This window comes from Acanthochromis polyacanthus, chromosome 19 (assembly GCF_021347895.1).
Source record: "Acanthochromis polyacanthus isolate Apoly-LR-REF ecotype Palm Island chromosome 19, KAUST_Apoly_ChrSc, whole genome shotgun sequence".
Classification (NCBI taxonomy): Eukaryota; Metazoa; Chordata; class Actinopteri; family Pomacentridae; genus Acanthochromis; species Acanthochromis polyacanthus.
This window is the reverse complement of record NC_067131.1, coordinates 27,506,323-27,523,373: the sequence shown is the minus strand read 5'-3', so window position 1 is coordinate 27,523,373 and position 17,051 is coordinate 27,506,323. Positions and strand designations below refer to the sequence as shown.

The 17,051-nt window shown below is 42.4% G+C and overlaps 1 protein-coding gene across 3 annotated transcripts in view; it reads left to right on the top strand.

The window, feature by feature from the left end:
* jmjd1cb (jumonji domain containing 1Cb) overlaps positions 1–17,051 on the top strand; it is a 146,953-nt gene that overhangs the window by 116,909 nt on the left and 12,993 nt on the right. For all 3 annotated transcript variants that reach the window (XM_051939792.1, XM_022200488.2, XM_051939793.1), the window contains 10 exons: positions 743–1,718; positions 2,860–3,054; positions 5,557–5,729; positions 7,237–7,399; positions 8,231–10,754; positions 11,488–11,689; positions 14,626–14,840; positions 14,925–15,077; positions 15,306–15,395; positions 15,744–15,868. In XM_051939792.1, coding sequence (XP_051795752.1) covers positions 743–1,718; positions 2,860–3,054; positions 5,557–5,729; positions 7,237–7,399; positions 8,231–10,754; positions 11,488–11,689; positions 14,626–14,840; positions 14,925–15,077; positions 15,306–15,395; positions 15,744–15,868 — 4,816 coding nt within the window. The remainder of the gene's footprint in view (positions 1–742; positions 1,719–2,859; positions 3,055–5,556; positions 5,730–7,236; positions 7,400–8,230; positions 10,755–11,487; positions 11,690–14,625; positions 14,841–14,924; positions 15,078–15,305; positions 15,396–15,743; positions 15,869–17,051) is intronic.

The window sequence follows — 17,051 nt, the reverse complement described above, 5'->3', positions numbered from 1 at the left end:
ATATAATAACTGAGTGTTTGCACCAGACATTAGATAGATCCTCTGGTCACAAAAAGATCTCATGCACCTGTGGTGACCTGAAATGTGTAAGCCCAAAGAAAGAGAGTCAGACCTCCAGACATGAAGTGCACCACTTCTTTTAGGTTTTCTGCTTTTCACTGACTTTATTACATTTGGAAACTACCACGTTCCTATGTTCAAGACTTTAAGTAGTGTCAAAATGTTTGTCATTAAATTTCAATCAGATTAACAGAAACTAATTAATTTATAATATTACACTTTAGGAGTCATTGCACTCTTTTACATACCTGTGGCTATGCTAAACAATTTTGAGTAAAATCCACAAGATTTCTGCAGTAAGACAGCAATACCTTATAAAAATGAAATTTTAAATAAACAGATCACCAGTTGAGCCAAATTAAGAAAACCTTTTGCATAAAAGAACTCTTAAAGCCTAAATCATGATCAAGTTTCGTTTTCATGGACCTGAACCTGCAATCATTCAAAAAGTTGCTGTTCTGAGGATCTCAGGCTGCTAGCAGGGTATAAGATGCAACAAAGCAGAAACAGCATTTTATCAGTGGTGTGATATATTTTTAAATTAGACGGTATGTTTGTCCTGAAATTGAGATCATGTTTGTATTCCGTTGTTTTATTAATTTACAGTAAAAAAAACAAAACGAGAACAATAGTTGAATACGTACATAAGTTAAAGACATTTTCTTCTATGCTATGCTTTCAGGCCTGTCACATCGATGGCTGAAAACGTGTTGCTGGTGGAAAAAGAGAAAACTGTCCTTTCTCATCATCATCTTCATCTTCATCAGCAGCAGCATCACACACAACTGCAGCACTACACATCTATCCACCCTGGCATCAAGAGTCCATCTTTATCTGAAGAGACGAGAAAACACCCACAGCAGCAACTGTCCCCCCACAAGATGAACACAGCCCCCCCCACTGACTTAGCCAAGTCCAAAATGAGCCCCAGCCCAAACTCCAACTCAGCTCAGCTCGACTCCCTAAAACAAAAATCCCAGCACCCCAACAACTCTCTGAGCCACTCCTACCCGAACACAAACCCAGCTGACCTCCTCAAAGCGAAGCCTCACCCGGGCATGCTCGACATCTCTAAACCTAAACCCAACACCTCCCCAGAGGTCTCTAAACATAAAATACAGAGGTACTCGGATACCTCCCCACCTCCAACAGGCCGTTTGTCTAAGTTGGAGTCGGAGCCTCAGCGGTCTGGTTTCAAGCCAGTGCCGCCACGGTCGGAGTCGAGTGGAGTCAGTACGAGTAGCAGCACCAAGAGTCCGCTGATCATCGACAAGAACGAGACTTTCACTGTTTACAGGGACCCAGCACTGGTTCGCTCTGACACAGAGAACTCCGTCTCTGCAACCGTCTCTTCCAACCACGTGACGGCGTATCTCCATCCCCATCTGCACACCTTGCACTCCCCCTCTCCTCACTCCCCCTGCCTGACTCCTGCATCGCACCCCCATGCCACCCCCCATGCCGCCTCCCACCTGCTTGCGCCTCCTCACACCTCCGCCCTACCTCACCCGCACCTTCTGCCCCCCGGGGTGCTCCCAGCCATGCCCCCTCCTACAGCCAATCTCCTCGGGGGCCACCCTCGGCTCGACACCCCAGGCGGTTTGGGTCATCTCGCCCTGCCTCATCCAGCAGCCGCACACCAGCAGCAGTTCCTGCAGGTCTGACTCCTGATACACACACACGACTGTTATATAAAACCCAACTCTGCACTGCAAAAACTCAAAATCTTACCAAGTCTATTTGTCTTCTTTTCAGTCAAAATGTCTCATCCCACTCGATTTAAGATAAATTCACTTAACAAGTGACATTTCAGCTAGATGGAGGGATTTGTTTTAAGCAATGCGTCTTAAATATCTTAAGTCAAACAATCTCGAAATTATCTTGTTTTAACCCTCCTGTCGTCTTGCAGGTCAGATTGACCCATTTTAAAGTTTAAAAATGTGGAATATATATATATTTTTTTCACAGTGAAAACTTCCACATCATCAAAATTTTATGGGACATTTTTAAACATTTTGTGTTGAAAAAAAGATTAGTTAAAAAAAATGTTTCTTTAAGAACATTCAGGAAAAATCAACCAAAATCCAGCAAATTTCGCTGGATTTTGGTTGATTTTTTTCCCGAATGTTCTTAAAGAAAATATTAGAACTTTTACTGATATATATGGAATCACTTCAGATATTTTTAGAATTTTTTGAAGGTTTTTATTCATTTTTTGAAAAGATTTACAATTTTTAGATTTTTTTAAATTTTTATTTCTTGCTATTTTTTAAATAAAACTTTTAAGGAATTTTCTTCCTGAAGATTTTTCAAATTTATTATAAATTTGGGGAATTTTTTGCTGATTTTTTTTATTTTTTTTTCCAGACAAGGCAACAATATTTTTTGCTGCTGTAAAAGAGGACAAAAGGAGGGTTAAAGACACCTAAGCTTGACAATCCTGGTACAATAAAGCTTAAAATAAGTTTTCCCAGCTAATTTTAAAATCTCAAGATTCTAAGTATCACACCTTATTTCAAGAAATCTTACCAAGCCGTTTTTCACTTATGCTATTGGCAGATTATTTTTTTTGACTTATTTCAAGGTAAAAGTTCTTTTTTTTTTTTTTCGTATTTTGAGAGGGGCATTTTTTCCAGTGTGGGGTTGAAGGGGAGAGGAGGGATGCATACCAATGGGAAGACAGTCATTTTTCCTCCTCTTTCAGTTTAACTAATTACATTATTGCAGTTTGGAGCTAAACAATCTTTACAGCCTCCCGCCACAAACATGATCAGCTAATAAATGTGCCTTTGTTTTCAGGGTCAGGGCCACCCTCCACCCTCTCTTCTAGCCCAGGCTCACGGCGGGGCAGCAGGGCTTGGCCTATACCCCATCCTTTGGCAGTACCCTAATGGAACACCACCGTCCTACCCCCCAGGACTCAACCTGCCCCCCACAAAATGGGTCCACCCTGAAAATCCTGTCACTGTAAACTCTGAAGTCTCTCTCAGGAGGGTAGGTGTATTCATGTTAGCCTATATAATTCTGTCACACTTTTCTGTTTCTCCTGGAATAAGAGTGGACATTAAAGATGAAGGGGTATAATTCTGTCACACTTTTCTGTTTCTCCTGGAATAAGAGTGGACATTAAAGATGAAGGGGTGGATGTGATGGAGACATTAGGCAGATTTAGGTTAGGGATGAAGAAAAGAGGCCAGATGAGATCTAACAGGGCTTTTAATTTTGAAATACAGTAGTCGTCTGTGTATGTGCCTCCAAAATGCATGTTTTTGCACCTTTTTAATGATTCGGTAGATATTAATGTTATTGAGCCTGTTCTAGCTATTCTGAACTCTGGCAAATTTGATGTAGTAGAAAACACTCAACGCTGCAACCGGTTTAGCCATTTGGAGAACGTTGTGGTGCCGAATATGCCACACTCTGCCACTATGTGGATTGCATTTTTACAGCAGATACAGTTGGCTTGTGAAAAGGGTTGGAGGGATTGTCCACGTTTGAAGGAATTATTCTGTGCCAAGATGACAGAGGAATGTGATGAGTGCTGTTTGTTTGCTGGACATCCGTCTGTCTGGACTAACAAGCCCAGTTAAATCATACTTGGTGGAGAGGTGAGCAGAGGCAAAAACTGTTGAATTTACGGTGTGAATCCAGACCGTTTCTGTTAGAATTATGAGATCGAGCTTTATCTTTGGAGGAAGATGTTCCCTCTCGGCACTCTACTAGTTGTTTCAGTTATTTTTGACATGACAATCTATAATAATAATAATAATACATTTTATTTATAGGCGCCTTTCAAAACACCCAAGGACACCATACAAAGTTAAAACACAAACATATTAACAATATAAAACTTAAAGATGTCAAAAAATAATAAGATATTTAATTATTCATTTTAATCTGTGTGTTACTTGACTTTACTGAATGTAACCAGTCATTTGACTTCCTTCAGAAAGCCTATATATTATTGCCTCTTCATGTACTGTGTCCTAGATGTGGTGATGGTTCAACCTCACCAAAACAGGAAGATTGCATTACCAAATTTTGACCTGTTAATCCAGCAGTGCCAAATTTTGTACTAAGAGCTTCTCGGTGCTTTGTCAGTGTTAATGAACACAACCAGCACAAGTCCAGACATCAGCTGATCCTGCTTGTGCTCAGTGGACACTGATGGTGCCTAAAAAGTTTAGTCCTTTTCTGTGGACATAGGGCTTCAGTGTGAATCTTCAAATGTCCACTTTTAAATTAAAAGGCAGCCATTCCCGAGGGGTGTTTCATTATTTATAGTCTGTGGAAGAAGCGTAGGATCTGTCTTTGCGTTACATCAGCACGGCAGGCCGTCTCTCTAGGTGTCAGTTCAAAGAGAGGCTGGTTCAGATTTGCTCAGACTGGTTCATACATTCATTAGGGCTGCACAATGTCCTGGCTGCAGGCAGGTCAGATTTTTATGCTCATGTGTGACTCTCAACTGTTTCTGTTTCTTAACAGTGTGAATGTCAGAAATTAATGGAGGTACATACGTTTGTACAAGGGATGAACAGATTTTTGTCTTGACCAACAGCAGAGCCAAGCATTTCCCCTAAAGTTGTCATAAATCCCCCAATCTTTCACAAGCATGCCCAGTTTTTCCTGTTACACAGAAATGCCACAATAATTCACTTGTTGATGTCATTGCAACTTGTTCTGCCAATGGTGCTAGGCTAAGACTATCACTGCGAAGTTTGCTGTAGCGCTTAGCATGTTGCTAATGCTACTTGGAGTACTCATAGCATTTTTCTAAAGTAAGATTAACTTAAACACCTTTTTCTGACAGACACGTCTCTTTAGCAGAGAACAATGAGCAAAATCTGAAGAAAAAGCTAAGGCTATGCTAACAGCTAGCCGCTAAATGAGGAGGCAGCCACAGATTACCCCAAAAAAGAGTCTGAAAAACAATAAGATGCTTTAAAATATGGGCCTTAGAGGGCAATAAATGCAATAGACCAGTGAAGGTAGTAGATGTAACTGCAGAAGGCATACTATTCAGTCACACCAACGCACAATTATAAATGTTCACAGCAGTGTAGAACACTTGTTTTTATTCTCTATTATTACCATGTGAGGGATAATGCACAACAAGATGTCTTTTTAACTGACAAATACCAGGTTAGGGTTTCTAGGATTGTTCTTTTCATGCATGTGTTTGAACTGACATTAATCTAAATTTAAATAGTCTTCTCCTACTATAGAAGCCTTTTAGACCCCTAACATGTCTGTCTGAAAATAATCCACAGTTTCCATCCAATTAGAACTGAGTGACCACGGCAAAAGACAAAGTTGTGAAATGAGCCTGTGTTTATTTATAATTGTATATTTTGCTGTAGGATGGCCATGTGTGTTTGCAGTTAGTTAAAGGTGATTTTATGCTGGGACTTGAATCACCACATTTGTGTGTCTGCTGATGTCACATTCTGGTTTATTATTATGATGGCACTGATGTGTGTTTTGTTCTGTGTGCAGAACACAGCCAGTCCGTGGTTGCACCAGGCTGCTGGTGGCGCTGGTGACGCTTTGGGTTTGCTGGGCCACGTTCCTGTCCGACCAGCCAGCGCCGATGCCCACCGCTCCGCTGTCAAGATCAACACACATGCTAGCCCTCCGCTGTCAAAGGCCAGCATGGATGTTCATAAAGAGTAAGCGAAAAGATCAGCTGCACGTGAAGTTCATCTCCAAAATGCTTTACTGGCTTCAATCTGACACCAAATGTACCAATTCAAATTCATGTTTCAGTGAAATAACGGTCACATTTACTCAGATTTTAATGATTTATTCAGAGAATTTTTTAGAAAGTGAACTTGTGAAAACAGTACAAAGGTTCTTTTTTCAGTGGTTTCCATATAATATCTAATCTGAATTTCCTTGAACTGTATGAATTAATCTTATTTTCTAAAAGGGACTGGATAAAGAAGTAAGAATTATTTCACTAAATCACACATGTGAACTTTACAACTATTGTTTGAGAGGTGTACAGCAATGGATTTGGGTGAAAGCAGTTAATTCTATTTTAAGTTCAATGGATATTTTAAAAGTGGGACTGTTAAACTACGTTCTAAATTATTTTACACAATCATAAAATTTGTGAGTTAAGTTTTGCAGAATGGGAAGAGTGATGGAAAATCATGATCAGTGGAAACACTCGACATTTCCTTTGTCTTAAGAATAGCAATGAAGGACTAGCACAGGGGAAACGGAGAGCACCGAACATTTGCTTTGACTTGAACTGTATGCTCTTACCTTTGAAAAGCTCAGTGTTCAGACAGCCCACACAGACCAGTACTAAGTTTGCCCTGAGAGGCAGACAGGGAATGCTCGGTCAGTCAGATCAAGTGAAGTGGAACTAATCTAATATTAAAACAGTTCAGAGAGAATGCTGTTCATTCAGCAGCCTGTGCCCTACTTACGTAACCACCAGCCGTTGTTTAGATGCTGCTGAACACCCATACACACAAACACACAGCATTAGAGATAATATCACACATCAGTTGTTTCTTTCATGAGCTTAGTTATGTCATGTTGATTAAAATCTGTTGAACTGCAGTAATATCTTGGTACTGTGCAAATGGCCTAAACTTTCTGTTACTTTATCTGTTTAAATTCTAATAATATGTTGTAATATTTCATTATTATATTTGATTCATTTTAATTCATTTGAGGTATGCTGCCTGAATTGACGCGTGACTCGGGTGTTTTATCTCACTTCACTGCACTTTAATTTATTGCATTTGTCAGTCAGAAGTAGATTTTATCACAGAAGTTCTTCTTTGATACTTTAATTATGGCTTTTCAGCAGAACAGGAAACCAGAATGGGAAGCATTGACAAACCATGTCCTGTTTTACTGTGTAAATATCCATCCATCCATTATCTATACACCGCTTAATCCTCATTAGTGTCACAGCAGGGCTTTAATCTGTCCCAGCTGACTTAGGGTGAAGGCAAGAGGACACCCTCTATCACAGGGCTACACGTAGAGACAAGCAGTCACACTCACCTACCTTACCTCACACCTACTGACAGTTTAGAATCACCAATTAACCTCAGCATGTTTTTGGACTAAAAATATGTACGTATAAATTTGGCTAAAAATATACAGAAAAACCTTGGTAAATGTATTAAATGTTCTGTTTGTGTGTGTGTGCAGAGATGTGGATAAGAAAGGCTTCGTGGATCCCATCAGGTCGCTGACTTTAGGACAGCTAAAACAGGAGCAGACGGACAGAAGTCGCACCCCGACAGGAAAAGATGTCCACATGCATCGCCTTTACCTCGATCCCCACAACAAGACGCGTCTGACAAACACACAGGTACATGTCTGCACTCGATAAAAGCTCACAATGTCATTATTGTGAGTTTAGTATTGGTATTAGGACTAATGATATTATTAACCCTCGTGTTGTCTTAAGATCCTGTACGCTCCTCTTGTTCTCAGGGTCAAAAATGATCCGCCTCCACTGAGTCTCAAAATAGAGCGGCTTAATTGAATTTTCAACCAAAAATTTAATTTTACATGTAAAAGCAACCTGTCATGCATCACACATTTTGTGAATTTTCTGGATTTTCCCTCCCAGAAGGCAGAAAGACTGTGTTTAATCATGGACACCACTCGTTTTTATCACATCACACACGTTACAACTGTTTTCTTTACTAAAGTAGAGGTTTACCATCGCTATTAATGCTGATAAAGGTACTGCATAGATGTAAACATTATTTGTTTAGCAAGAGATAGCATTTCTATATCTTAAGAAAGTACCAGAAATGTGCAGAAAGTAGCTGTACAGTATGCACAATTTCAAATTGAAAAAAGGTCATTTAGTGTTTTTCTATGCTATAAAACATAGTGACCGGGTCATTTTTCACCTAAAGACAACACGAGGGTTAAACTAGATACGCTTTGATACATATGTGTTATTTTTTAAAAGCGGATGGGAAAGAGAAACGTTAATTAGTTCTCTCTCTTTTGGTTAGCATTTACCACTCCCATCAAAATAGAAATGTACAGTGACATCCAGCGGAAAATTATCAGTCAGACTATATACTGATCTGCATTTAAATCAGCTATCCCTGAAGCACATCTGATCTGGTTGTCTGAAAATGTGAGAAGGATTCTTAGTGTGTTTCTGTTTTGTGATTGTCAGGATGCAGTTCAGGCAGCAGACCGAGCAAGTAAATACAAAGAGGAGAATCGGCAGATCCTAAAAGAGAGCATCGAGGTCGCTCCCTTCACTGCAAAGATCCAGCGTGCCAGTGACCCTGGAATGGACAGGGACAGAGAGAGAAGCAGAGATCCAGCCTTCCCTGTTCGAATACCAGCTCTCCCTTCTCCCAGCTCCAAGTCCAGCCACGCCCATCCGCACGCCATCCAGTCCGAGAAGAGTAACTACTTCACCACGCTGTCAAACAGTGTGGTGAATGAGCCTCCCAGACTCTACCCCTCCAAAGAACTCAGTTCTTACTACAACAAAGTATCAGTTGGAGCCCCGGGGGTTGTGGCTAGTGTCGGGGCGGCCGTGCCAAGTCAGGGATCTCTGTCGCTTGGCAGTTACAACTCCAAAGCCTCCCTCTGTAAGCCTCCTCCCCTCATTAAACACCAGCCAGAGGGAGGAGAGGGCTTGGCAGGGAAAATCACCGAGCAGCTCAGCCAGCAGGTGACACTAGTCCAACCCCAGCATCAGCACCACACCAGTGTAGACAGGATAGACCGCGGCAGCCCTGCCATTTCTCCTTCCTCTTCTACGTCGTCCTCTTCATCCTCTGTCTCCAACCACCATCACCACCACCAACAGCAGCACCACCAGCTCAGGGCAATGCCATCTCTCCACCGAGCACCCGTCTTCCATCCGCCCACACAGCACGCTCTGGAACGCAAAGAGGCCGCAGAGCGAGAGAGGGAGCGAGAGAAAGAAAGGGAGAGGGAGAGAGCTGGTTATGGTGGACGCCTGTCTCCACCAACCCTCACTCCTATCCAGCCAGTCAGCTTGGTGGCAGCTGGCAGCAAAACATCAGTGGAGCAGCAGAAGCCCCCCACGCTGCTGCCGGAGCTCAGGGACATCAAAGGTCATGGAAACGCTGCTGCCATCACCTCTGTGGCCTCTGCCGTCAGTGGGGAGATTATAACTTCATCAACAGATGGGTGGAGAGGTGGAGAGATGATTCAGGAAAGAGGAGGGGTGTACTGTGTAGAGAAAGGGCTGTCAAGAGGCAAGCCCCAGGCAGCGATGGCATCGGTCATTGTACGTCCATCTGCATCTGCTAAGTATGACAGTCCTGTTGGTGCTAACAAATCTGGTGCTATTATTCATAAGGAGCTCCCCCAGGGGAGGTTCTACCCATCCAAAGTTCAGGGCGAATGTCCAAGACTTGGCGAGAATGCGAGAGAGTCGGGATCTGGAAGGGTTATCCAGCCCAACTCGAACTTGGATGATATGTGTTTCCTATATAATAAGACTTCTATGCGCGGCATGCAGGGACCTACAGGAGCCAGTGTCACAAACTCTGTGTGCAGGACTGCAGTTTCAGCATCATCAACTTTTGTTGTGCAGAATAAAAGTGGTGCAGCCCCCTCAGAGCCAGGCTACTCGGTCTCAGATCGGGGTGCATTTACAGCCTTTAAAACCGGCTTTGGAGGCCGCGTGCTGAGCCACTCAGGACTGGAGAGGGAGCGGGAGCACCAGGAGGGCTTTGGCTCACGTACCACATCACCAGGGGTGTCTTTGCCTCCAGTTAGTTCAGCAGGAACACCCCACCCCAGTCTAAGCCTCACCCCAGTTCCTAGCTCCATTTCCGGCTCTAGTCAGCCTTACTCTCCCTCTTTTATTCACCTCAAGAAGCACAAAGCTGCTTTAGCTGCAGCTCAGTCCAGAAGCAGCCTCCCTACTGCTTCCACATCCATAACTGGAAACTCCACCCTAATTGTAGATTCAATCGACAAAACTCCCATTCATAACTCCCCTCCTCCACCCGCTTTGAGCCAAGCCTCCTCAACCTCGGTTGACAGTAGCAGCAGTAGCAGCAGCAGCAGCTCAGCTAGCGGGAGCACAACACCAGGCAAGTCCAGCCCCTTGCCTAATGGCCAGTCCTCTGGATCGGCCTCATCAAGCTGCGGGCAGCCCTCTAATTACCACAAGCTCAAGAAAGCCTGGCTAACTCGGCACTCTGAGGAGGACAGGAACACAACTGCTACTACGTGCTCCACCAGTGCTAAAGCAGAGAAACTGCCCAGCACCACTACCAGCACAAGCAACACCACAGCCATGTCAGAAATGATCAAACCCTGTACCGTCAACCTCAGCGCCTCGACATCCAGCGAGGTGGAGATGAGCAAAGACAGCGCAGGTAAAGGTGAGAGAGAGAGACAGCTGGAGGAGAAGCTGCTGGGGGCGGCAGGAGGAGGCGGGGAGGAGAGAAAAGCGGCTCCTTTATCCAGACGGGGAGGCAAACGCTCATACGAGTCCGGTTCAGAGAGTGCAGGTGATGACTCTGACACGAGCGAGAGCAAGATGGAGGGCCGAGCCAAGCGTCAGCCTAAACCAACCTACAAGAAGAAGCAGAACGACATGGCCAAGAAGAAAGGAGACAATGAGAAAGACGAAGACGACATGAAGCCCAACGGTATCTTCAGATCAGCCAGAGAGAAGACGAAGCTCAAACTCGCCAGCAGCAGTAAGTCTTCTGTTGTTGGTGTTTGCTGTAGCATTTAGGTTCATTTCTGAATAGTTTCCCAGGTAGAACGAGGCTTTTTTATGTACGTTTTGTTGTAGTATATAGCAAATCTCATGGGAAATGATGCATTAGCTGAGACACAGTCCTGAGAACAGATGGTGTTCAAAAGTAATTAGACACTTGGCTGCTAAATGTTTTATGTGCAACTGCAATCAAATTACACACATTATATCCAGTCATTGTTGATTTTGGTCGTTTTGTGGGATTTGATGGCCATAAGGAAATTATTGTAGCTGATGAAGTAATCAAATATGTGGGTGTTTGGGTGCTGCATCTTCCATATTAACCTAAGGGCCCTTTTTTTTTTTTTAAGCAGTCAAGTAATGCTCATTTGATGAGCAATGAGCAATTGATGAGAAAAACAAAGAACCAAGATACAGACATATAGTATATTATGCTTTACCCCCATAGCCTGACTTAACTTTTAAATCTTCTTTAAAGGGTGCTTAATTTATTTCAATATTCCGAGATTTTGAACAAACTAAAAATGCGAGGGAAAAAAGCATTGAGATTGCTCAAGTATGCAGTTTCTTCTCTCCAGCTGAAGGTTTATTTTCATGTCTGTTTCATCATGTTTTATCATCTTTGGCACCAACTTGTTGAGCATCTCTTTATTGATCTCATACTTTAACCTACGTGTCCTTATTGACCTAATGATTTGCCCTCTGTTCAGATGGAATCCCCCGCTCTGTGCTGAAGGACTGGAGGAAGGTGAAGAAGCTGAAGCAGACGGGGGAGTCTTTCCTGCAGGATGACTCGTGCTCGGAAATCGGACCCAACCTGCAGAAGTGTCGAGAGTGCAGAGTGATCCGCAGCAAGAAGGGCGAGGAGCCGGCACATTCCCCCGTCTTCTGTCGCTTCTACTACTTCAGACGGTAAAGCTCGCACTCTACGCATTTGTTCCCTTTTATTTTTTTGCAGATATTTGGTTTTGATCTGGATTATATTACCGGGTCTTGCATCTATCCACCCAACCTGTGCATGTGTTGAAAATACACTAAATAATGCACAATTTCTTATTCACATCTGATGTTTGTTTTAAAGATTCAGAATCATTTTTATAAGTGACATGTATCAGACTATTGTGCGAACACTGAGGTCCTGCATTGCCACACATGCACAGATTAAAATGTCATGTGACCAGCATGCTCATCAGTCAAAAAAACATCCATGTATAGCTGTGCTCGCGTAAAAACAGCATGAATAGGAGCTTTTCTGTTAATTTCCAACAAATCTGAAACTTCTGTCTCCCTTGTTGTTCTCCATGTCGGTCTCCTCCACTTTTATTTTTACAAGGCTGTGAAATGCTGCCACTGAATGATGACAATAGACAGCATTTACATATATAGAAACATTTTAAACAAGACATCTATTCCAATCTGGTTCTTCTTTTCAGCTCATAATGTGAATCTAGTCAGACCTTCTTGTATTCCTGGGAACTCCTGAAACCCTGCCTATTTACAGCTGTAATGAGCTTTGATCCCCTCAAGGACAAAAATGCCCCAATTATTTAGCGCCATTCGTTTTCCCTCAAGACAATGTAATTAAAAGAGTGTGGGAATTGATTTGCTTTTTTGAGAGATAAAGTTTGGACACGAGAGAAGTCAGATGGTCTATTTTTACAGGACTGCCTCTCTCTCGTGCACACATTGACTGTGAATGCACAGCACACATACACTTGAGTTGGATAAGCAGTCACAGCAGCTGCAGTCTGGGATCTAACAGGGCAAGTCTGCCAAAGAGGATTTTCTGCTCTATAATCTTTACCTTACTGACTCACTGCAGAGCTGCTGCTGCTGCAATATCACTCCCTCTCTCTTCCCCCACCCTCCTCTCTCCATCTCCAATTCTAATTCGTGCTCTGTCACCTTAAATCACCTTCCTGTCTGGCTGAGCAGGCTGGGATTTTCTAAACATTCAACTGAGCTGACTGGGTTATTTAAGGACACCAAGGACAATGATGCCTTTACAGAGGAAAGTCTCATCAAGAATAGCAACTTCCCATCCTTCTGTTGAGTCATGCTGTCACTCAGTGTCAGTTTTTGTTGCTTTATTTTTTATTTATTACATATGCCCTACCCTTTGACATGAGTATTATACACCAAATATAAGATGAAGAAATCCAGTTTACAGCAGAAATGAGTACACCCCATGTGCAATGCGACTTAGTTGTCAAATCATTTATAATTGTGTCAAATACAGGCCCTACAGTAGGAACTTTTTTCATTACCTCCTATGTCTACTTTTATTTTTGATGGCAAGCTCAATCCTCCTCCCCATGGAGAACACCAGTGTTGCTCAGATTTCTGGAGGGATGTTCTGCTATTCTTCATGGACTGTTTTTTTTTTAAATCTTCTTTACTGTAAAGTATAAGTTGCTAGCCTAGCCGCGCTAGACCCATGCTCTGAACATGCAAGGGTCTAGGCACGCTCGACAGGGAGGGAGGCGGGCTAAAAAGTTGTCTATCAAATCACTCTGCAGCAATTGGGTAGGTATACAACCAATCAGCGCAACGAATAGGCTCCTAGAGCGCCGGAAATCAGAGGATGCGGTAGTTCGGTGAAGCCTTATTTATACAGTCAATGGGTGAAGCTCAAGTATATTACAGACATGTTAACAGAAAGATTATTCAGAGTCGGTGCTAATGGAGCTCAACGACTGTTTTCGTTTTTGATGTCGACCCTGGCAGAGAATGAAATTCGTAGCCGTGGGTTGTCTAGCGCGGCTAGGCTAGTTGTTTCCGGTTGTCAGAATCGTCGCGCCTCTGTCGTCACTTAGTTACGCCCGCCTTCTGACTCTACACTTCATGGTGATTCGTCCGGCCAGTTTTAGGAGCATCCAGCCTCGAGGCTTATGAAGGGTAACTAGACCCACCCTGGCAGAGAATTAAATTCGTTGCCGTGGGTTGTCTAGCGTGGCTAGGCTAATAAGTTGCTTTACCTTTCCTAAAATACAGAAAAACTGTTCTATTAAATGAAGATGAGGTTACATGCTAGGCTAGGTCAGTTTGTTCACTTTGTTCTTCTTTAGGAATTCTTGTGTGATTTTTAGCAGCATGTTTTGGATGGTTAAGATGCTGATTGTTCCTCTTTCACCAAGCTTCTCCAAACTGGGAATCATCTTGTCAGACAGTATTTTGCTATATCAACAATTCATATCGCCCTCTATAAATGCCATCTCCTCATCACATTTTGCGCTTGTGCAGCCTCATATAACCATTCTCCCACCACCGTGCTTCACTGTCAGGACTATGCAATCATTTCTGTAGTTTTGGTCGAGGTGGTTCTCGGTCTCATTTGACAAAAAATGTGCTCGTCATCATTTTTTGGCAAAGATTCATCCTGCAGTTTTGTACTAAACAGCATGCAGGAGTCTTTTTCTTGATAGTTGACATTTTCTGAGCTCGACTGTAGCGCACTCTCCATGGCGTCATTTTAAGAAGATTTCCACTGTGGCTCTATTTATGATTCTTTCTGTGTCTCCCAGTTATTGCTATAAGACTGATTTTTAGTTAATTAAGGATTTGCCAGTATCTTTTTCATCTTTGAAGTCCCATAGTCAGATTCGTCAGCTCCTCTGACTATTTCTTTTCCATGTGTAGCCATGACACAGAATTTTGTGTTTGGTACTACTAGCTTCTGCGTTTTAAACCGCATTCAAACATGTTATGCAGTGTGCAGCGTCCAAAAAAGGCTTTCTCTGTCTCCGTCATGTGTTATAAGTCTAAAAGCATACATTTATTATGTGGTTTTCCCACATATTCCTGAAAGATCATCTCTATTCTCTCCTTTTCTGCTTCTTCTCATCCAGGCTTTCCTACAGTAAAAATGGAGTTATCCGAATGGATGGCTTCTCCACTCCGGACCAGTTTGATGATGAGGCCTTGAGCCTGTGGGTCCCTGGGGAGATGGATGAGACCCACCTGGACCAAACCACAGCCAAGTACATCCTCAGTTTTATAGGAGACAAGTTCTGTCAGATGGTAGTGATGGAGAATACTGCAGCTAGCTGGGTGAAGAAGGACGGTAAGTTCTTCTTAAAATGTCTGACATTTTGATCAATACACATTAATGTGTTTTTAAATTGAAACCATTCTCTGTGTGTTTCAGCCAAGCTGGCATGGAAGAGAGCGGTGAGGGGGGTGAGGGAGATGTGTGACGCATGCGAAGCAACACTCTTCAACATCCACTGGGTCTGTCAGAAATGTGGCTTTGTTGTCTGCCTGGACTGCTACAAGGCCAAGGAGAGACGGAGCTCCAAAGGTCAGTGTTTGTACGTTTGGACAGGCGCCTCAGACACACTAAAAGAGCTTTGTCCATGTGTGCAGACCAGTAAATGGACTGTGGACGCAGAAAGCAGGATTTAGAAAAAGATAACAATGTAGTGTATCACAGTTTTAGTATTCCTGCATACGTCTGAACCGATGGTAAAAAACTAAGCAGTGTGATGGCTGTTTACTCCATGTGTGACTTGTGTCTCTCTGTGATCAGATAAAGAACTATATGGATGGCTGAAGTGTGTTAAAGGCCAGCCCCACGATCACAAACACCTCATGCCAACACAGATCATACCTGGCACAGGTACAGTACATGCTAGCGTCTTTTTGTTTTCCTGTTTACACCACTTTCTGACATGTCTCCATCTCCTACCTGCTTTGTTTTGTTATTTCCTGAAAGCATAGTAGCATAGTATTGTGTGGTTACTATTTATTAAAGATGGATGAAAAGTGAGTAAAGTTTGGAGTAAAGTGGCTCATATGTTTTAGTTTTTATGATGATGTTGTTGTTTATTTTGGGTTACAACCTCAATCCAAAGGGAGGCATCATGTGTTGAATTTCACGGCCCAACTGTACCGTTCTAATGACAGTCCACTGAATGTTTTTTTTTCTGAAATGTTTAAATTCAGCTGCATCTTTTTGACGTTTCAGTGCTGACAGAGTTGGTGACATCCATGCACACTCTGAGAGACAAGCATGAAATCAAATCTCATTGTCCCTGCATGAGCAAGCAGAACCTCCTTACCAAACTACCTGCTACCAACGGAGTCTCACAGGTACTGGAGATTATTCTAAGTCTTGGGCTAGGACACTGTATAGGAATGCTATGTATGTTTGGAATATTTAAAGAGCACTTTTAGGTTCCTTACATGTGTGAGTTAATCTTAATGATTAGTTGAAGTTTTTTTCTTCTCAGCTTTATTTATTAACTTTGCAACATATAAATGACAGTTACAGAATGAAAGTATCAGGTTTTTCATTGAAATAATAGTCACAAATCTGAGAAGTTGTTTTAAATATGTAGAATTGCAGGTGATCATAAACTCATGTTCAATCTATCATATACAAAAAATAACAATAAATAAAACTAAAAGCCAAGTGTCTCAGTAAGATGTTGAGAATCACGTGCTGCCAGAACAGCTTCACTGCACCTTGGCATTGATTCTCCAAGTCTCTGGATTCCACTGGAGCAAAGAACACCATTCTTCAAAAAGATGCTCCCTCATTTGGTGTTTTGATTAGAGCGGAGAGTACTGTCTAACACGCCAGTCTAAGATTTCCTATAGCTGCTAAACTGGGTTCAGATCTAGCACGATTCACGTCATAATTCTCCTCATCAAATTATTCCGTGGCCATCATGCAGTGTGGATGGGTTAAATGTCACGCTGTAAGAGACCACCAAATGTTTGATCATAAGATGTCCCCACAGCGTAACAGTTTTGCACTTGTTAATGACTAAATTTGGGGATAGTTTATCAGGTGTAAATTTCAAAAAACAACCTACGACTTAAAGAATTGAGGAATAAAGCAGCTGTTCTTGGACGGCAATGTTGAGGACTGTTATCTGCACTCGGTGTTAAACTTCTTCATACTTCTATGTACTCTGATTTGAGTGTAGAGCTTCCATCTTGCATGTGTAATGAAGACATTTGTTGAGCTTCCTGCATAATGTTTGTGTCACAAATGAAACCATGTGAACAGTTGAATGCAAAGGGAATTGTGCATTTATTATTATGTGGAGTTGAACAGCGCACAAACGTCTGACTTATGTTAGCTGGACTGATGAAATATTAACCATTATAGTGTTGCTATGTATATTCAGGCATATGGGTTCTGTAAAGCGTCTTGAGACGATTTGACTGTAATTGACGCTATATAAATAAAATTGAATTGAATTGAATTATATTGTGGGCACCTAGATTTAGCCTTTTACTGGATAAATACTTTGATGGAGGAGCA